Source organism: Cervus elaphus, chromosome 9, assembly GCF_910594005.1.
Source record: "Cervus elaphus chromosome 9, mCerEla1.1, whole genome shotgun sequence".
Lineage (NCBI taxonomy): Eukaryota > Metazoa > Chordata > Mammalia > Artiodactyla > Cervidae > Cervus > Cervus elaphus.
In genome coordinates this window covers 55,305,187-55,328,362 of record NC_057823.1, presented here as the reverse complement: position 1 = coordinate 55,328,362, position 23,176 = coordinate 55,305,187, and the positions used below count along the sequence as shown (strand labels likewise).

The 23,176-nt window shown below is 41.0% G+C and overlaps 1 protein-coding gene across 7 annotated transcripts in view; it reads right to left on the bottom strand.

Annotated features, from left to right (window-relative positions):
* The window catches only part of ARHGAP26 (Rho GTPase activating protein 26), a 470,784-nt gene that overhangs the window by 214,624 nt on the left and 232,984 nt on the right, over positions 1 to 23,176 (bottom strand). For all 7 annotated transcript variants that reach the window (XM_043913110.1, XM_043913112.1, XM_043913113.1 and 4 more), the window contains exon 12: positions 8,124 to 8,160. In XM_043913110.1, coding sequence (XP_043769045.1) covers positions 8,124 to 8,160 — 37 coding nt within the window. The remainder of the gene's footprint in view (positions 1 to 8,123; positions 8,161 to 23,176) is intronic.

Sequence of the window (23,176 nt, the reverse complement as noted above, 5' to 3'; positions counted from 1 at the left end):
TTCCAGGAACAAACCCAGGTAAGGTTCCTGATGGCAGCAGGATCCATGGTTGAGCGGCCCATACAACTGGCAAAAAAAGCAGATTGGGATTTGAATTTAGTATGTAGGGCTTAACCAAGAATACAGAAGACTTCTAGGCAGAAAACTAAAATGCTAACAGAGGTGTGAATAAAGGGAAAGACATTCAAAGCTCTTGAAGGAGGTGACTTAGCACTATAAAAGTGTCAGTTTTTTCAGCCGCATGTAAATCAATGCAGCTATAACTCTCCCTCACACCATACACAGAAATAAAATTACTTAAAGACTTAAATATAAAGACATGACACCATAAAACTCCTAGAAGAGAACATAGGTAAAATTCTTCTTTGACATAAATTGTAGCAATATTCTCTTAGGTCAGTCTCCCAAGAAAAAAGAAATGAAAACAAAAACAAATGAATGGGACCTAATCAAACACACAAGCTTCTGTACAGCAAGGAAATGATAAAACAAAAAGACAACCTATGGACTAGAAGAAAATATTTGCCAATGATGTGACCTACAAGGGCTAAATTTCCAAAATACACAAGCAGCTCATATAACCCAAAAGCAAAAAAAAAAAAAATAGGCGTGGGGAGGAGGAGAGACAGAAGACCTAAATAGACATTTTTCCAAAGAAGACATAATTTCTCCAAAGAAGAGATACAGGTGGCTAAGATGTATGTGAAAATATGCTCTACATCACTAATTATTAGAGAGATACAAATCAAAACTACAATGAGGTATCACCTCACACCAGTCAGAATGGCCATCATCAAGACTCTACAAATAATAAATGCTGGAGAGGGTGTGGAGAAAAGGGAGCCTTCCTACAGTGTTGGTGGGAATGTACATTGGTGCAGCCACTACAGAGAATACGTGGAGGTTCCTTACAAAACTAAAAATAGAGTTATCAAATGATCCAGAAATTCCACTCCTGAGGATATATCCAGGAAAGACAAAAACTCTAATTCAGAAAGATACATGTACCTCAATGCCCACAGTAGCACTGTTTACAATAGCCAAGACATGGAAGCAACCTGAATGTCCACTGACAGAGGAATGGATGAAGACGATGTGGCACATATTTACAATGGAGTATTACTCGGCCATTTAAAAAATCCTGCCACTTGCAGCAACATGAATAGACCTACAGAACATCATACTAAGTGAAATAAACCAGAGAAAGAAAAATATTACATGATATCACTTACATATGGAATCTAAAAAATGATACAAATGAACTTATTTACGAAACAGAAACAGACTCACAGACATAGAAAACAAAATTACGGTTACCAAAGGGAAAAGCTGGAGAAGGGATAAATTAGAGGAGTATGGGATTAACAGATACTACTATATACAGGCTAGATAAACAAGAAGAATTTACTGTATAGCACAGGGAACTATATTCAGTATTTAGTTATAACCTAAAGAATCTGAAAAAGACTGTGTGTGTGTGTATATATATATATATACATATCACTTATATATATATATCACTTTTATACATATATATAAAACTGAATCACTTTGCTATACACCTGAAATTAACATAGTAATGTAAATCAACTATTCTTCAATAAAAAATTTTTCAATTTAAAAAAGTATTTGTTACTTGTAAAGCATACTGTAAGAAACGACATTGAGGAGTAAACCATTATTAATATTATTTTTAGGTGTCAATTTCCTGCCAATCAACCTGTACACTTCAATGCAATTCCAAATGAAAATCTCAAATTTTTGAGGAAATTATCAAATTTATGCTATAATTTATATAGAAGGATAAAGGTCCACAATCAGCTAAGTAAACCGTTGAAAAGCAAAGAGAGGAGACTTAAACTACCAGATATTAAGACTTGCCTCAAAGTCATCATATTAAAACCAGAGAGGTATTAGCACAAGGACAGACAGAGCAGACCAAGGAAATAAAGAGCTCAGAGACAGAGCTCAGATATGCAAACATAATACACAAGAAAGCTGGTATCACAAGTAAAAGAGGGAGAGAACAGATAGCTTCACACATGTTGTTGGGAAAACTGGCTTTTTAAAACAAAATTGAATCCTTATGAAACACCATATACAACAATAGATATCAACTGGGTTAGAAACCTAAGTGATTTTGAAAGACAAAATCACGAAGCCAATAAAAGAAAATGTAGGTGTAAGTGCACATCTTTGCAACATGGTCAGGAAGGCCTTTTTCAAAACACAACTTGAAAATCACAAACCAGAGGCAAAAAAAAAAAAATTGAATTTATAAAAAGTAAAGCTTTACACTCAAGGGAAGATATCACACATAATATCAAATGTCAGATGGCAAAATACGAAGATATATTTAAAATCTACAGCAAGGAATTAATATCTGGAATATAGAAGGCATTTTATAAATCATCAATAGAAAATGGTAACTGCAATAGAAAAATGGGCAAAGGACACAAACAGGCAAAAAGCAGAAGAGGACACCCAGTAAACTCATCAATTATCAGAGAAGTACAAATTAAGACAACAATGAGCTACCATTTTATATCTATTAGATTGGCAAAAAAAATTACAAAGCTGAATATAAAATAGCTGGCAGGAATGAGGAAATCGTCACATTGGGCTGGGGGAACTGTGAACAGGCTACTCTAGGTCACAAAGGTGAGAGCCTTCCTTCAAACCAAGTACACACACGGGTGTGTACTGACCCGTGTACACAACAACTGACCCTCTCAACAACAACGAGAGTTGACTGACCAGCAACTCTCCCGGAGGGTAAACCCCAAGGAGATTCTTCCACAAGGGGACCTGTACGAAGACGTTCACTGTGGTACTGGTAATGTTGATGAGGAGTGGGAGGACGCACAGGTGGAGGGCATCTCCGCACAGTCACACACTGCGGAGCATGCAGCAGACAGAAGCCACTGTGAGTACACAGAGGACCATGAACGGCTCCCAACACAACACTGAGGGAGCACAGCAGGAAAAAGAACACAGGAAACTTTGGTAAAACTTAAAACACGGGTAGGTAAGAGACTAACTGCCCAAGGGTACACTTTAGAGACATACATTAGAACAGTGTGAGGGAGGACAGGAATAGGAGGCGGGAAAAGAATTCCAAGGGAATGAGTGAATGAACGAACACATGAAGGGAGGGAGGGCGGGAGGGGCTGGGATGACCACGTATGACAAATCGGGGAGAATGATTAAATCATTCTCTCTGTACCTGAGATCCAAATAGAGAAGAAAGAGGAGGGGGGAAAGGCTCTGCAAAGAAAGGTGCATATATTTGTCTCCTGGCAACCTCTCCCTGGCACCGGGCCACTTGGAAAATACCAGCAGCTGCCAGACATTATGTATGGCCCTGTCTTATACCCCACAGACACAGTAAGCCCTGAGAGAAACTTCAAGAGAAAAAGCAACAAATTCAGCACTGTCCCCAAAGGAATTCCCTTTTGCAATCTGTCTTTTCAAACATTCTGGTTCTGTGATAAAAATGTTGGCACTCAAACTCCCACCAAAATATTTTCTAGAAAGGAAAATGCTAGACATTTGGAAGTTGGCTATTAGAGGTGAAAAGCACGATGTCCAGCTCTTAAACTCCTGTCAGACTGACTTCTTTCCTTTAAAAAAGTTTTGATGGTCCTATAAACAGTTGCAGAACAACTAGACGCTGGGCAATAGTGCTTCTTGTGGCGATGAGAGCTATGGTGGGTGTGCAGTGAAGCTGCAAATTACTGCCAGGAGGAATAAGAAAGGGACAGCGCTCTGGAAGGGAGGCGAGGCGAGGCAAAGCCAAGGCCTGTGTGATGGGAAAAGGGGATCCTAATGTCAGAGGACAGGAGGAAGCACCAGTCCAGAACACTCCTCTGGTTTTGCCAGTTTGAAAATTAAAGAACAGAACATCTCTTAGGATAGCAATACCCTAGGAAAAACAGTTTCTGTGAAAAGTGCTCCTGGAAAAGTGGTCAATATGTTTAACATCTTTTTCTCTCCCACTTCCTAAATGAAAGGGTAAGCAACTGAAGAATCATCAGAGACTTGAGGCAGCCAACTCTCTGTGCCCTGTGGGTAGGTAACAGGATGCCAAAAGCAAAATGTTCAAGTGTGTCTGTTTCCCAAAATGGAACTTTCTGCATTGCCCTTTTCCTAGGGAGGTAGAAAATCTTTTGTCGTCAACAGCAAAGACATTAGAGTCAGACAGCACTCAGATTAAATTACATCTCCTGAGTTTACCAACCTCAACTTCCTAATCTACAAAGTAGGTCAAGAGCACCTACTTCACTCAGCACTGTGAGCATCAAATAAACTAATGTGCATAAAACACGGTGAAACACTGTAAGCAGTTGATAAATGCTACCTATTAATAGCTATTATTATAAAACACATACCCTCTGTCGACAATTCAAAGTCTAAAGAATATTTAAAGTAAAAGGTCAGTGTCTTGTGGTAATCTATCCTCTATCCTGTGGAGAAGGCAATGGCAACCCACTCCAGTACTCTTGCCTGGAAAATCTCATGGACGGAGAAGCCTGGAAGGCTGCAGTCCATGGGGTCACGAAGAGTCAGACATGACTGAGTGACTTCACTTTCACTTTTCACTCTCATGCACTGGAGAAGGAAATGGCAACCCACTCCAGTGTTCTTGCCTGGAGAATCCCAGGGACGGCGGAGCCTGGTGGGCTGCCATCTACGGGGTCGCACAGAGTTGGACATGACTGAAGCGACTTAGCAGCAGCAGCAGCATCCTCTATCCCGAGTAACAGCTTGCTGATAAATGTATTTCCAGACTTTTTCTATCAATATATCTGCTGCTACTGCTAAACTGCCGCTAAGGCACTTCAGTCGTGTCCGACTCTGTGCGACCCCATAGACGGCAGCCCACAAGGCTCCCCCGTCCCTGGGATTCTCCAGGCAAGAACACTGGAGTGGGTTGCCATTTCCTTCTCCAATGCAGGAAAGTGAAAAGTGAAAGTCAAGTCACTCAGTCGTGTCCGACTCTTAGCGACCTCATGGACTGCAGCCTTCCAGGCTTCTCCATCCATGAGATTTTCCAGGCAAGAGTACTGGAGTGGGGTGACATTGCCTTCTCCAATCAATATATCTAGACAAGTCAAATAATTTATTTTAATAAATGCACTGTTCCACGATCTGAATTTTAAAAAGCTCAATGAACAGTATATGGGGGACACTGCTTCTGCAAATATATCAAGATCTCTCTCATTCTTTTTCTTTTTTTGGTTTTAAGTGCGTTTTAAAATTTATTTTTCTATTGAATGATAATTGCTTTATAGAATTCTGTTGTTTTCTGTCAAACCTCAACATGAATCAGTCATAGGTATACATATATGCCCTCCCTTTTGAACCTCCCTCCCATTTCCCTCCCCATTCTACCCTTCTAGGTTGATACAGAGCCCTGTCTGAGTTTCCTGAACCATACAGCAAATTCCCATTGGCTATCTATTTTACATATGGTCTCTCATTCTTTTTAAAGGCTACAGAGCATTCTATGATACTTTTAATAAACTTCCTACTGAACATTTGGATTTTCTCCAGTTCTTTCACCTATTATTATCAATGCTCTGGTGAACTTTTTTTTTTTTTTTACAGAAACATCTTTGTACTCCAGTCTATTCTTTAGGACAAATCACTAGGTCGAGCGATATTTACTTTTTTTTTTTTTTAAATTATTAATACTTTGGGAGTTTTTCTTTTTAACTTATTTTATATTGGAGTATAGGGCTTCTCTGGTGGCTCAAATGGTAAAGAATCCGCCTGCAATGTGGGAGACCTGGGTTCGATCCCTGGGTTAGGAAGATCCCCTGGAGGAGGGCATGGCAACCCACTCCAGCATTCTTGCCTGGAGAATTTCCATGGACAGAGGAGCCTGGCAGGCTACAGTTCATGGGGTAACAAAGAGTCAGACACGACTGAGTGACTAAGCATAGCACAGCACATAGTTGATTAACAATGCTGTATTAGTTTATACAGTAAACTGTGTACCTGGGGAGTACAGTGCATAGTATAGTACTGAGGTTTACAGTAAAGTGATTAAGTTATACATATACATGTGTCCATTCTTTTTCAGCGTATATTCTTTGGGCTTCCTAGGTGGTGCTACTGGTAAAGAACCCGCCTGCCAGTGCAGGAGATGTTTGAATTCTTTTTCAAATTCTTTTACCATTTAGGTTGTTACATAATATTGAGCAGAGTTCCCTGTGCTATAAAGTAGGCTCTTGTTGGTTGCCCATTTTAAATACAACAGTGTGTACACATCAATCAAAGGATGTTTACTTTTTAAAGGTTTCTGGTACCTATGCCCTAAAGGCCTTACAGAATGGTACAACCAGCTGGCATGCCCACCAGCAGAATCCTAGTCATCTTTCGTATCTATTGGCACTTATCTCAAGGAGAGACACGCAGATTCGTAAGGTCAAAAGTTACAGGCAAGCTTCTGTTCTGGGGGTGAGGGCGGGGGTGGTTCTCCATTCATATGCGTCTCAACCCCCACAGTTCTGGGTCCTTTATAACAGACATGCACTGTGGGCTGGGGCGTGGGGTGGGCATCTGCTATTTCAGCCTGCAGGGCATCTACCCTCTCATGTCCCGGGAGTTCGCTGATCTCCCTGCAGGTAAACCACCATGCTCTCATTTTATGAGCACTTTTGAAACCATCGGTCAAGGTGCATTGTTATCCTCTGGGTGGGCCAAAGCTTGATGCTATCTTTCCTGGCAATCTAGACCTTCAGAAGAGTGAGGCAAGGACTGAAAAATTGTAAGGGCTTTATGATCCTGCAAGTATCATCCAGAGGACCCTTTCTCGTTGGTTCTCAGGTCTCCAGAACTGTCGGCTTTCAAGCCTTGGTTCTTTAGCTCTTTCTACCTTACTTTGAATTACCTTGAAGATTTCTATATTCCTTCATTATTTTTAATATTGTTTTTGCTATTGCTATTTTAGGACAAGTTAGCCAGAGTTGATTTCAGATATTCTAAAGCAATCCCACCTGATACAGAGGGGGGAAAAATGACTTGTTTCTTTGAATATTTACTTGAAAAAAATTTTCCCTTGCTCAATTCCTGAGGGGAAAAAAGAAACAACAAAAAAATAGTTTTCCTCCCCTAAGGCCTCTGAACTTACCAACAGCAACCATTCCAAATTACTTAATATTTTATTTAAAACTTCTGATAAAATCTGTATTTTGGAAAGAATGAAAGAAGGAAAATCTCTGCTCCATAATGGATTTCACACACACATTAAATGGCTCATCCTTTTGTCCACAAGAAGAGGCACTGTCTTACTGACTTTTTTGACAAAAGTAGAATTCATGGGAGGGCTACCTTGGAACCTTTTCCCAAATGGATTTTACAAAAGCGATTCTGAGGCAAGGGGACAGAATTTCCTTTGTACTCTGGTAGCAACGTGGAAGGAATTTGTTTTTTCCCCTATGTACCAAGGAGATAATCAGCCCAAACACTTAGCAAAAGCAGTTCCATTTTAATCCCATCATCTTTACAAGGTTACAGGTGCCCTTGGAAACCACAATTAACCAGAGTACTCAGAGCCAGTGGCAGGGAAAACGTGCTGTATAATGCTACAGAGGCCGCCCAGGGTCACTCCCATCAAAACGGAATATTATTACAGAGTTCACCGTCTCCACTCATAACTCTCCAGAGCAGCAACAAGGAACACAGAGTTAGTTACTAAGTGATCACTAAGATGGTTCTTGCCTCTTCAGGCCTCTGAGTGAGACTGTGTGGGAGGCAAAGTCAATTCTGGCTTCCCACAGGACAGGGCGCTGGGGGAGCTGGGTATTATTGGATTAAGTGACTTTTAAGTGGTGACTGGAGCTACATTCTTAAGACAACACAGGATTAACTGAGATAATGTACATAAAAATTCTTTGCACAGTGTGAAGGGTTATACAGTGCAAGATGTCATCACAGCCATGCCCATCAGACTCATTGACCATCCTGACATGGTACATTAGGGCAGAAGCACTGGGGGAATGGGGCCAACCCAATGTGCCCACAGCACCTCCTGGTGGTTCTTCCCCAGAATGGCAATTTCACCAGGGAAAGGCCCACACCCAGCTGCAGGAAAAGTATCCAAGCAACATACTTACTCCCTTCGCTCTGGCTGTCTTTGTTTGAGTTGTAGACCTGGAAAACAGAAATAACATTTACTTCTGAGCATTTTATACCACCCAACAGGTTCACTATAGAAAACCATTACCTTCTCCTTTTGCCTAGTGTGTGCTAGAAAATGGAAGGCAATTTCTGGCCCCCAAATGGAAATTCCTTCTATTATTACTTACTTCCTAATATTTACTTCAGCTGTTCTTAAGTGTGTGCACATTATAGAATCACCTCTGGAGCTTTACTGTTTAACAAAAAAGTCACATACTTCCTTTAAAAAAAAAATATGTGTATATAAACTAAAAGGGAGAAAAAAATTAATTAGTTACAAATCATTAGGCATTAACTGCACAGCAGGCAATGGCACTAAGCAAGTCACATAAATTATCTCAAATTATCTACGCAACAATTCTGTTGGGTAGGAACTGTTAATATCACTGATACACAGATGGAGAATTTGAGGCTAGAGAGGTTAACTGAGGTCTCACAGCTAGTACATGGCAAAGTCCGGACAAAGATACATTACAAACTGTTAAGTGTTAACACTGGGGAATGGGACCAACAACTTTTTACTGTGAATTTAAATGTTATAAGGAGAACATACTACTTTTACAACAAAAAAATTCTTAAATGATTTATACAAATCATAAAAGGGAATGTGTCCCAACATAAAACAGACAATGACACAATGGAAGAGTTGGCAAGCTTTTTCTTGTAAAGGACTAGATGGTAAGTATTTCAGGCTTTGCAAGCTAAGAGGCAAAAACCGAACCAGTGATTATACCGGGACTTGAAAAACAAGAGAGACCACAAATTTTCATAATTTTTTCCTGACAAAATTCAAATAGAGTAAGTTTTGAAAATACAGGTATAATATTCCTAGCAGGTGAAAATCAATCTTCTTGTTCCATGGCTGGCTTTTTGGGGGATGCTTGGCTTGGTTCTTCCAGGGGTTGTACAGCTGGTTCTCAACTGTAAGAGTGGCCATCACAACCACTTGGAGTATCTTTTCTCAGTAGTATAACATTCTGAAATACAGATAAGACTAATGAGAAAAACAGAATTTTTATAGAGGGAGGATAGCATTTAGCTTAAATAGATTTCAAAGTGTTTCCTATCACTGAGTCAATGGCAAATATTCACTTGTAAATACCATGTTGAGCTCGTGGGCTACAAAAAACAGGTAGCCAGTTGGATTTGGCCTGCAGGCCAGGGTTTGCCAATCCCTGATATGCTGACATTATTAAGATGATAAAGCTTCTGATTTAGAAAAAAAAAAATCATAGCTCCAAAATCTTTCTTTGGTGCTTATGATCCTTATAGATATGAAAAGGCATAGGATGAAGTTGGTGATAACTTAAAAAAAAAAAAAAAGGATATTCCCAGTGACTGTAATGGCCACTGTTGGTTGAGAACCACTTATTTAACCCTTAGAGAAACAGAGCCAAGCAACTCTGAAAAGGGAGCCATGATATCCTAAGGGGGCTTCTTATCCGCTAGTAAGTATCCGTGAGACTGATACTTACTGATACTGCTTGTCAAGAGCTAAGCAATAATTCCAACATGGCCCCCAGTTGCCTTGTGTCACTGGATAAGTCTCTCACCCACTCTGCATCTCAGCTGCCCCATCTATAACCTGAAGAAGTCAGTCAAGAAGGTCTTCGAATGATCAAACAGATAATTTGACAAATCTCCCATCTTACGGTTATTATTCATTTCTCAAAGACTGTACAAAAATAGGCACATACTGAAAGCCAGAAAGATGAGGATAAAAGGGATTTCTACATTTCAAGCACCACTGTCTGATGAATGAAAAGGCATCAGACCAGAGGAGATAAGAATGGGACAAAGAGAGAAGCAGAAACACAATCCTGCAGAGCCAAATGGGTATAGGTCAGACCAGCGACCCACAGTCAACGGCATGCACTACAATGGCACAGGTAGCTAAGGCAAGCACAGGGGAAGAGACCATACTTGGGCAAGTACTTCTTCCGGCCATCCCTGCTCACTTCATTCCTAGTCCAGAGGATCCTGCTCCTGTTTCTAACTGGCAAAATCCAGAAGGAATAGTAAAATAAAACAGAGCTTTCAGCCCTCCTTAATTGGGAGGTGAATTTGCACCAAATTACTTTCCTTTAAATGTCTCCTAGGGCTCAGGAGGCCCCTGCCTAGAACACTGAGGTATTCCCCAAACTGCAGAGGCGCGATCAATAAGCCAAAGGTGCCAGGAACATGTGCCGCCCGGTGCTCTGAGGCCAGGCCATTAATCTCTGTCTGGGTTGGGTAAATGAGCCAAAGAGAATGAGTTTGAAATGAAGCTAACAAACCATGCCTGCCAGAACGGCATGACTACATGGCCCGACAAGGCAGGCCTGGGTAGGGAAGCAGCCTCATCATCACACAGGCTGGATGGTGGTATGGGAACAGTGCTAAGGGGAAATGGCTTTGTTCACTGGCACTTACCAAGTTCCATGCGTGACATCATCAAATCTTTTTAACCACCTTGTGGGTTAGGCACTAGTGTTGTTTGCATCTTATGGATGTGGAACTGGAGGCCAGAGAGGTTACATAGTTTATCCAAGAACAGAGAGCTGGAAGGTGGTATACCGGTCTATCTTGCTGCTGCAGAGAGGTTCCAATTGTCCTTTACTTTTCTAGGCAGTGGCAAATGCACACAACTACCAAGCTGTAATAGTAGTCTATGGTTTATAAATACCTTCCATTCTGGCAGAAGCAAAGGGCATGCAATTCACCCCTTCAGAAATGCTCAGTCTGTTCTGGGAAAACCGTGAGATCTCACAGTTGCCCACTAATGCCAGACTGAGGTTCAGAGACAAGGGCAATTTCCCCAACTAAAAGGTCCCTTTGGCAGTGGCTTCTGCCTTAAGATTGATTAGTAGAGTTATCTCCGGTTTGTGTGCCTTCAAGTAAGTCTCTAAGAGACTGTATCTTAAAAGGATAGAACTCAACTCTCCAGGACCAATTCAAGGTGACATGAGTCACTCAACAATTCCTGAGTTATGACTCCAAGGAAGAATGAATCACTCAACACACGAACACAACAACCCAGCTTAAGCTAAAGTCCATCCATCCTGCTTAGCCAGAGTGCTCTAAAACCTGGCCCCCATAATCAAGTCTCTTTTGGCCCTCTGGCTTTCTATAGTACTTTCATTCAGGGATGCACTAGTTTCAGCTGAACTCTGTACATGAGGATTTGTTAAATATCCATATCACTGAATATTTGTTTTCAAGTGTACACTTCTAGAGAATACAAACTACAGATTTACTTTATGTTATGAGGGTCCACCTGAGACTCATTATAAAATAATTACAATAGCAATAATGGATTAAACCAAAGGATGATGACAAAAGACTTATCACGTGTCAGACACCACTCTGAGCACTCTAAAATGCATTATCTTGTTTAGTCCTCACACCAACCTAATTATTCCTGACATATAGATGAGAAAACTGAGGCATTAGAGAGGTTAGGTCACTTGCTCAAGGTTAGGCAGCTAGAATTGGGCAGAATCCAGACAGAACTCCTACAGTCTTTCTCCAAAGCCCAAACTCTTAATAACTAACCACGTGATACATAAGACATGATGATAATGATGATGATGATGATGATGATAAACATGATGAGATGTCATGGGCAGCTAGGGAAGGTGAGTCACTGGCATAAAGAATTTGCCATGAGTCAGAAAATGAAACTGGGAATTGCCTTTTGATTCCAGACTGAAGCATTCACCACTAACCCATGTGACCAGCTGGCATCTAACCCAGAAGTAACACTTCATATTCTTTGAACCACAGGGCTCAATTCTGAAGATAAACACCAGGGCAGGAAAGTAGGTCTTTGATACAAATCACAGGATACTGCAATTCTGTGAGACCTCACCCAGAAGCTACAATGAGAGTACAATTTAATGAAATCAAAGGAGGGTGAGGAAAGCCTTCATATGCTCCTATTGCACTAAGATGTGATTTTGCAATCAGTTCTGTTCACTGATGAGCCAATTCAATTTACGTGTCCCTAGAGAATTAAGAGAGCAGAGTTATTTGGGTTCCCAGAATTTTTTCACGGCTGTCCTTTATCACCATTATCCAGGCCTTACCAAGAAAGCACAGAAATCTTTTAACTTATAAATTAAAGGCATAAGTAAAGCAAGAATTAGCCAAAGCAATCTCACTTTTCCCTCTGACGCACAGCTGCATTAACACTTGGCCACATCACATTTTGGATCAAAATCTGCACAAAAGGAAAGTACTGGAGAAATAGGTTCATGGGAAAATTCACTTAAAACTGTTGTTCCTATTTCAGCTGCATGTGAACTCACATTTAAGCTTTGTCATTCTCAGGTCTCTTCCAAGTAGCTTGGAACATCTAAACCCCTCCCACCTAGCTGTTCCTCTTATGCGTCCATGTGGAGAAATACAAAACAGAACTACCTGCCCATACTCCAAAATATTGCCCAAGCTGGCTCTACACCATCAGAGACAATTTTTGTCCCTCCTTTCTGTGAGACACAATGGATCCACCATCACTAGGGATTGCTCTTTTAAACTGTCAGGGGTGACAGATTTATGCTCATATGGTGCATAGGTTCAAAGTCCAGCTCTACCAGTTACCAGCTATAGAGTTCAATCACTTCACATCTCTAAACCTCAGTCTTACCTAGTCTAAAAGAGGGACATTAATATTCCCTGTCTCTTAGGGTCACTGTGAAAATTAAATAAGACAATAGATAGACAACATTTAACATAGAGGGTAGAATACAAATTCTATGGCCCATAGAGCATTCTGTAAAGATGGCCTTTCACCACTATCACCACCCCTCCCCTTTCCTTCTCTTCAGACTTATCCTCTATGGGATAAATGGCTAAGCACAGGTCTGTGGTTTGAGGGATACGGTGACAGTGACCTCATTAGCCATGCAATTTAAACAAGTGAAACTAATTAAAGGACTAAAGGAAACGAGACCATCTAAAGTCAACTTGCAGAGCAATAGTTGTCAATGTTTTTTAAAATATCAGTTAAACATAAAAGTAACTACCCACCACACTTATTCACCACCAATTATGTGCCAGGCACCACACTCAGCATTTACATGAATCATTTTATTTCATCTTCAAGCTTATGGGGTACTACTACTTCCTCCACTTTATACCATCATGTAGATTAAATAAGTTTCCAAAAGTTACAAAGGCCAACAAGTGGGAGAGCTTTCTAGTCTAGATTTGTATTCAATCACAACTTCATACAACTCCTCCACCCATTCCAATGGAAAAACAAGTTTGGCAATCAACAAAGAACTCAAAAGAAGCTAAGCAGTAATTAAAATGGCAACAACACAACCATTATGTAAGAACAGAATTTCCACCCAATTTAAACATAACAGTAATTCTATAAACTTCCAATTACTACAAGTACGGCAGTAACTGAAAACCACAACCAGCTGGAGACACTTTGTGATGCTCAAAAAACATCCTTCACAAAAGCTAACAGCACAGAGAACCGGCAGCGGGGCCCAGGATGGTGTGGTGGACAGATCCGTGAGAAGAGCACCACATCTGAATTCAAACAGGCTTAACATAGGGGCTGTCAGTAACATCCACGAGAAGTTACTAGGAAGACACCCCTCATGTGTGCACCACCAACCAATAATGGACATGAATTGTTGCATCAAGTAGACCTTCTTTTCTCATAAAAATGTTTTCATAGGTCAGCCTTCCAAGGCAAAAGAAATAAAAGCAAAAATAAATAAATGGGACCTAATCAAACTTATTTTTCAGTCACTAAGTCATGTCTGATTCTTTGCAACCCTATGGACTGCAGCATGCCAGGCTTCCCTGTCCTTCACCATCTCCTGCCATTTGCTCAAACTCATACCCATTGAGTCAGTGTGCCAAACTTACAAGCTTGCACAACAAAGGAAACCATTAACAAAACAGAGAGACAACCTATGGGAGAAGATATTCACAACTGACAAGGGCTTAATTTACAAAATATACAGACAGTTCATACAATTCCGTAACAACTACAACAAAAAACCAACCCAACTGAAAAATGGGCAGAAGACATTTAGAAAAGAAGAGAAATAGACATTTCTCCAAAGAAGACATACTTTGGCCACCTGATGCCAAGAGCAGACTCAATAGAAAAGACCCTGATGCTGGAAAAGATTGATGGCAGGAGAAGGGGACGACAGAGGATGAGATGGTTGAATGGCATCACCGACTCAAAGTACATGAGTTTGAGCAAGCTCCTGGAGATGAAGGACAAGGGAGGCCTGGCGTGCTGCAGTTCATGGGATCACAGAGTCGGAAGTGACTGAGGGACTGAACAACAAGAAGGCACATGAAAAGACGCTCATTACTGCTAGTTACTAGAGAAATGCAAATCAAAACCACAGTGAGTTACCACCTCACACCAGTCAGAACAGCCATCATTTAAAAACATCTACAAATAACAAATGCTGGGAAGGGTGTGGAGAAAAGGGAACCCTTCTACATGTTGGTAAGAATGTAAATTGGTGCAGCCACTATGGAAAATAGTATGGAGGTTTCTTCAGCAACTAAAAATAGAGCTGCCATATGAGCTAGCAATCCCATTCCTGGGCATATATCTAGAGAAAACTCTAATTTGAAATGATATATGCACCCCAAGTTCACAACAGCACTATTTACAATAGCCAAGACATGGAAGCAATCTAAAGTCCACTGACCAGTGAAAGGATAAGATGTGGTACATATATACAATGGAATATTATTCAGCCATAAAAAAGAATGAAATAATGGCATTTGCAGCAACATCTAGATCCATTTAGAGATTATCATACTAAGTGAAGTAAGTCATAAAGAGAAAGACAAATAGCATGTGATATCACATATGCCTGGAACCTAAAATATGACACAAATTAACTGCTTTACAGAAGAGAAACAGATTCAAGATACAGAGAACAAACATACAGTTACCAAAGGGGAAAGGAGGTGAAGGGGATAAGTTGAGAGCTTGGGATTAGCAGATACAAACTGCTATATATAAAAGAAAAACAACAAGGTCCGACACTGTATAGCACAGGGAGCTATATTCAATATCCCACCATAAAGTGTAATGGAAAAAAATGAATTGTTTGAATCTTCAGTCTGTGGGGATAAAATCAGTTTAAAGAGCTTGGAATAAATGAGGATATGTCTCAACTCGAGGTGCCAGAGCTGGGGAGCTACTATTGGTTCCTCCTTCTCCCATTAGAACATGCCTCTTGTCACCACAGCCTGAGTGGCAGAAGGCGACCAGAGAAGGAAGTAAAATGGCTGCGGCTTTCCTAATTCTCACCTGGCAGCGCCTCCTCTGGCTTGCCCTTTCCACTGCTACCAGTATTGCATCTGCTGTTTTAGGGAGGCTCTTTCAAAAGTGAAACCAATAAACACATGTCTGATGGCTCTTCCCCGTGACCTGTTCCTAAACAAACATGAAGACCCTGCTCTTGCCCTCTTACATGCAAAGAGGTTTAGTAACTGGAATATAGTAGGCCACTCAATATTGATTGGATGAATGTTTGTGAGTAGAGGAATAAAAGAGATGTAAATTTTTAAACAATCTCCAAGTTGAAGCAACAAGGACAATGCATTGATGGATCAACCAGACAGAAAGTAAGCCAGATCTATCATTGCCAGGTGAGTATGCCTCATTCTTCTCAACACCTGGCAAATTCACTTTACCTTAGAGAGAAAGAGAAATATACAATTCAGGTCTTATTATGAGACAATATAAGGCAGATTTATCTTACTTGGCTTAACTTCAGGCTGTCAAAACCCTTCACAAAGTCATTAATTTTCTATAGCACACTGATGAATGCTAGCTCTACACCCAACAACTGACCACAAATGCTGCTAATGCTAGTCTGTGGCGTCACCAGGAAGGGGTTATTGTAGTTCAAGGTACCGAGGCTCCCTCCCCCATGCAACAGAGGCGCCTTAGGAGGAAGGCACTCTCTTGGAAAATGGCCCAGCACAAGTGACTAAATGGCCATGCTCCCAAAGTTAGTTGAATAGTCTTTGACTCCTGTAGACTTGCTTAGCAGCACACCAGCTCACTGGTGACCAAAAGTGACCACCTGCTCTTCAACACGACTATGACAATGATGATGAACAGAAAAACATACCTTCTGTTCCATTAATTCAAGCATCGTCTGCTGCTTGAACTAAAGGCTCTAAAAGGGCTTATCTCTTGTACAGTTCCTCAGGAACACCACAGGGGAAGCAAAGTACTCAGAACATCTGCTCAGTACCCATGCTTTCTATGTCCAGGGATTCTGCCCTCATTTTCCTTGGGAGCCAGCCCACCACCAAGTCCTTGCTGTTTGGGGCAGGAGGCGGGGGGTGGGGGGCTGAGCCTAATTCCATCTTTGGGTGTGGCCAGAGGATCCAGACCTGGCATCCCAGTGTGCATGTGATTCTCTCCAGGCCAAATGCAGTTGACAGGATTTGTGTTTAAACTTCTTATTACACCAGAGGGAATGAGGCCTTGTTGGGACAGGACACTTGCTTGGAGCTTCTGTAGCTGACTCTGCCACCACAGACACAAAGATTGAGTACAGGCCGAAGGAAAGTGGAGTGAGGACATGGAGGGAGACCAGACTCTAAGGGCACTACCTGAGCTACTGAGAATGCAGCTCACTGTCATCCCTGCTCTTTCCATGAGTGAACCAGCAAGATTCTTTTTTTTTTTTTAATTGTGTTTCTATTGCTTGCAGCCAAGAGTTCTAACAAAAAAAAAAAAAAAAAAAAAAAGCTAACGAGAGAAAAGCCTAATTAAGCTTTATAGGGAACTCTTAAATGAAGAACAAAGAAAAATACGCAACACAGTAGAGAGGGAAAGTAAACTCATTCATCCTTGATTTTCCCCCTTCCTTCTCTTTCCTTCTACTTCACATATCCAGACAGTGAAAGGATTTATCACTGTCCTGCATCCTGACTCTATCCCTCATCCCACTTCTCCTTCACTGCTCAAGGTCAGGCTGTGTCTTCTCATTTGGATCTCAACACTCGCCTTCTCCCTGGTCTTGCTGCCTCCTCTCTCTGCTCTAATCTATCTGACACACTGCTCCTGGAAAATGTGTTGCCCTAAACCACAGCTCTGGCTAGAGAACAAACTTCAAAACATCACAATACTGGTCCTTCAAATACTCGAAGGGCTATCATGTCCAAGAAGGGGAAGACTTACTGCTCTGAATAGAGATGAAAGTCAGGGTGGAGTTCCAGGAAAGTAGATTTCAACTGGACAAAAATAACTGGCAGTTAGAAGCTCTCCTTGGTCCACTGAAGTAGGGAGGGCTGGCTGAATGTCATTCCCATACATCAGACTAAACCCCGTTTCATCCAGAAGGCAACCCTGGGCATTCCTGGGCTAATACAGTCAGCCTCATTCATTATCGTTAGCCCATCCTTTCACCTGTACAGAACTGGATGAAATCCAGAACAAGGGGAAATGGAGGTGGTTGAGGCAAAGTGGAGTGGTGGACAGAATGGGCTCTGCGCCCTGGAGACTTGGCATAAAGGCCTGGTTCCATGGGCCTTTCTGGCTGTGGGCCTTCAGATGGTTATTTAACATTTGAGACTGTTTTTTTCTTAAAGTACAGCTAAGTAATAACATCTATAGGAGTAATGGGAGAATTAGAAGTAGTTTCACGGTGCCTGAAAGTGCTCAAAAATGTCATTTCCCTTTCTTCTACCTTCATGAAGAATTCCTACCTTACTTAACGGCTGCAGACCTCCCTCCTATATCCTCTCTCTGATCTCTCACTGCTCGAACAGGCTACTCTATAGAATTTAATGCTTCAGGATACAACTTAGCATTTTTCATTATTTCTCATCTCCAAATAACTCCCCAATGGCTAGTTTTGCCTTACCCTTCCATGGGGGATCACCCGGCTTCTAACACAGGGCTAGGCATATATACAGTCCAAGAAATCACCCCTGACTGAGGGACAGGAGCTTAAAACACGGGATCCACATTCTCTTGTCTGAGTCTTCCTCAGTGGGTCAGGAGCCGGTCATAATGACCTTGATGAGCGATTATTCTTAAAGCAGCACTTCCCACTTTGAGTGTTGCTGGCATTTACTACCCTTCCCTGTCAGAAATCACAAATGAAGCCAACAGAATTTCAGGAAAAGGTGAAACAGCTCCTCCTGGAGTATATAGGTGGCAGGGTCCAGCCAGATAGCCAGTGGAGGGATAAGCTAACTACTTCAACCAGCTTCATGAGCAAAATGTAGTCTGGGACTATTAACACTGAGTGTTGTCAGTGGGTGCTTCCCCTCCGCCACAGAACTTTGATTTGCATGTTATATAAACACTGTTGTCATAGTTATAATTCAGGAAGCTTTGTTGCTTGACCTCAAGAAAAAAATTCAACCTCAAATCAGGGTAACACTGACTCTCAAGACCACAATAGACCATCAGTGGGTAAGACCTGCCAAATTCCTTTAAGCTTCTAGAAGGAACTACTATATTTGGGGTAACAAGCAAGCAACAAGAAGAGGAAACTCTGCAATATTATGCAATTTCCTTGCATTTCATATTCAGAAATCCTGAAAACCCCTATAAGCAACTTCCCTAGCTTTCAACCCAAGATTGGAGTCACAGCCAATGTAAACAAAAACTGAACACAAAAGAGGAAAAAAGAAATCTAAGTAATGTACAAGTCGGAAAAATGTTTCAGGAAATTTTTAAAGGCAACAGAAAGCACACAAGCTCACTTGATATCAAATGCACGAGTTAAACAGATGGCGTGTGAGCTGACAGGTATGTAGGATGTGGCTGGCTCATAATGTGAGGAGTCTTCTGGCTTTAAAATTTCCTGGCTCCATGCTCATGTAACACTTAAAAGGGCGTGAACCCATTAGTCCATCAGCCTCGCTTCTCTGTGGGGAGAGGGAGGATCATCTCCCCATTCTCCAAAGACAGTGGTCTTTAAACAGAGGAGGTCTTTCTGTGTTCCTCTCTCTCCCAGCTCTTCTCTTTCTCTCTGTCTTCAGAAATAGTGACACAGCACCATCAGCATTAGAGGGAACCTTGTTCTTTTGTACTTTGGAAAACTGCAGATGACAAACTCCTTGGTCCCGTATACATGATCCCAAAGTGGGAGCGTGTGACGTCCTGCTGCCAGAGCAGGGCCCTGCCCAGGAGGAAGGACAGCCAGAGGGTGAGACACTGGACAGAACCCACTCCTTTCACCTTCCAGCCCTCTGTTCTTCAGAGGACTTAAGCAAGTGGCTTTTATACTGAGCTCATTAATCTGCACAATGCATCTTTGTGAGGCAAGAGGTGAATTTATCTGACATAGACACAGGTGACTTCTTTCTTTGCCTCAGACAACTGCGGGGTCGGAGTACCGCATTTCCAGACAGATGACTGACTCAAAACCAAGCTCCCTTAGATGCAGGACCTCTCCTAAATTTATAGGAATAATCCTGATGCCAACTCATGGGTATGCAGCAAGGAGTTCTGTGAATAGCCACTCTGACTTCCTTACTCTGAAGCTGGTAGACAGAGGATTCCTAACTCTAAACATGAGGAATCTCTGTATTTTCCGACAATCTCCAATGAATGGAATGAGGTTTGCAAAGAAAAGTAGATTCTATTGGGTTGGCCAAAACGTTCATTCAGAGTTTTCTGTAAGAGCTTATGGAAAAACCAAAATGAACATTTTGGGCAACCCAATAGAATTCTTTCTGGTTCTACAGAGGCTAAAAGTTACTAAGTTGAGCCTTTCCTCAACTCCACACAGTGTGAAAGGGAGGAGGTTTATCAAGATTCCATAGCGCTTCCCCCACAGCAATGGTGGTAAAGGGTAAGGGTGGGACCTTGGAAAATGACCTCCATTCCTCAGGTGTTAACATATTGTTACATATGCCTTATCACATATCTAGCCAACTCTCTCATCCACCAACACAGCTTACTTCTTTAATAAATTTTAAAATAAGTTGCAGATATCAGGTCTTCCCTTCTAAACACGTTGGTAAGCTTATCACTCACTAAGGTTCAATATTACCAGTATTTTAAGGCAAAAGTTACCCACAGTGAAATGCACAATTCTTTTTTTTTAATTTTTTTTAATTTTTTTCAGTTGGTTTTATAATACATTGATATGAATCAGCCATAGATTTACACGTATTCCCCATTCCGATCTCCCCTCCCACCTCCCTCTCCACCCGATTCCTCTGGGTCTTTCCAGTGCACCAGGCCCGGGCACTTGTCTCATGCATCCAACCTGGGCTGGTGATCTGTTTCACCCTAGATAATATACATACTGTTCTTTCGAAACATCCCACCCTCACCTTCTCCCACAGAGTCCAAAAGTCTGTTCTGTACTTCTGTGTCTCTTTTTCTGTTTTGCATATAGGGTTATCGTTACCATCTTTCTAAATTCCATATATATGTGTTAGTATGCTGTAATGTTCTTTATCTTTCTGGCTTACTTCGCTCTGTATAATGGGCTCCAGTTTCATCCACCTCATTAGAACTGATTCAAATGAATTCTTTTTAACAGCTGAGTAATATTCCATGGTGTATATGTACCACAGCTTCCTTATCCATTCGTCTGCTGATGGGCATCTAGGTTGCTTCCATGTCCTGGCTATTGTAAACAGTGCTGCGATGAACATTGGGGTGCACGTGTCTCTTTCAGATCTGGTTTCCTTGGTGTGTATGCCCAGAAGTGGGATTGCTGGGTCATATGGCAGTTCTATTTCCAGTTTTTTAAGGAATCTCGACACTGTTCTCCATAGTGGCTGTACCAGTTTGCATTCCCACCAACAGTGTAAGAGGGTTCCCTTTTCTCCACACCCTCTCCAGCATTTATTGCTTGGAGACTTTTGGATAGCAGCCATCCTGACTGGCATGTAATGGTACCTCATTGTGGTTTTGATTTGCATTTCTCTGATAATGAGTGATGTTGAGCATCTTTTCATGTGTTTGTTAGCCATCTGTATGTCTTCTTTGATGAAATGTCTGTTTAGTTCTTTGGCCCATTTTTTGATTGGGTCATTTATTTTTCTGGAATTGAGCTTCAAGAGTTGCTTGTATATTTTTGAGATTAATCCTTTGTCTGTTGCTTCATTTGCTATTATTTTCTCCCAATCTGAGGGCTGTCTTTTCACCTTACTTATAGTTTCCTTTGTAGTGCAAAAGCTTTTAAGTTTAATTAGGTCCCATTTGTTTAGTTTTGCTTTTATTTCCAATATTCTGGGAGGTGGGTCATAGAGGATCTTGCTGTGATTTATGTCGGAGAGTGTTTTGCCTATGTTCTCCTCTAGGAGTTTTATAGTTTCTGGTCTTACATTTAGATCTTTAATCCATTTTGAGTTTATTTTTGTGTATGGTGTTAGAAAGTGTTCTAGTTTCATTCTTTTACAAGTGGTTGACCAGTTATCCCAGCACCACTTGTTAAAGAGGTTGTCTTTTTTCCATTGTATATCCTTGCCTCCTTTGTCGAAGATAAGGTGTCCATAGGTTCGTGGATTTATCTCTGGGCTTTCTATTCTGTTCCATTGATCTATGTTTCTGTCTTTGTGCCAGTACCATACTGTCTTGATGACTGTGGCTTTGTAGTAGAGTCTGAAGTCAGGCAGGTTGATTCCTCCAGTTCCATTCTTCTTTCTCAAGATTACTTTGGCTATTCGAGGTTTTTTGTATTTCCATACAAATTGTGAAATTATTTGTTCTAGTTCTGTGAAAAATACCGTTGGTAGCTTGATAGGGATTGGAAATGCACAATTCTTAAGGGAGTTGTGACAAAGTCATGCATGAAGGTGTCCTGAACCCATATCAAGATAAGAGACTTTTCCATCACTTCAGACAGTTCTCTCAGGTCTCTCCATTTTACCGTCAAACCACAGACACAAAACACACATACCCATGCACACCCACTGTGCTAAGTTTTCATTTGCTCTCACCATTAGCTTTGCCTGTTCGAAAACATCATACAAATGGCACCATACTGACCATACTCTCTATGGCTGCCCATTTCACTCAACATACAATTTGCGAGATTCATTCACATTGTGGCCTGAATTAATACTCTGACTTTTTCACTGTTGAATAATATTTTATTATTTGACTATATTGCTGTTGATTGACTCTCCTGTTTATAGACATCTAGGCTGTTCTCCCCCTTTGGCTATTATAAATAAAGTTGCTCTGAATGTCTTTGCGTAAATCTTTTTGAAGACCTACCTCTTCATTTTCTCTTGTGTATATATCTCAGGGTGGAACTGCTGGGTTATGAGGCAGGCTTTTTTATTTGTTGTTAAATAAGAAACTGCCGAGATCTTGAACCAATGTTCATTTACAATCCCACCAATAATATATGAAAGTTCTAAGTGCTCCACATACTCATCAACATGTGGTATTGTCAGACTTTTAATTTTAGCCATTTTGGTAGCTGGGTAGTAGTATCTCACCATGGTTTTAAGATGCATTTCGCTGGTGACTAGTGGTGTTGAGTATTTTTTTCTTATGCTTACTAGACATTCTTAACCCTCCTTCATGAGGTGTTTCTTCAAGTCTTTCCGCCATCTTTTAAATGAACTGTTCTTTTTATTATTGAGTTTTATGAGCTGTCTCTACATTCTGGACATAAGTCCTTTGTCAGATGCATGTTTTGCAAATATTTTCTCCCCTACTGTGGCTTGCCAATTGACTTTCTCAATGGTGCTTTTTGATAAGCACATGTTTTTAATTTTAATTAAGTCAAAATTTTCATTTTTGGGTAGGGCTATTGCTTTCTGTATCTCATTAAGAAACCAATGCTAAACTCAGACTGCAAAGATTTTGTCCTATGCTTTCTTTTGGAAGGTTTATAGTTTTAGTTTTTATGTTTATGTTTCATCTTGAATTAATTTCCCTAGTTTGTAAACATAATTTACAGCTGCTTCTGAGTCACAGCCTAGATTTGGAACTCGCTGGTTTAAAATACAAATTTAGGACAAGGAGCCCTAACACACTTCACTCCCCTTTTCCCCACCCCCAGAA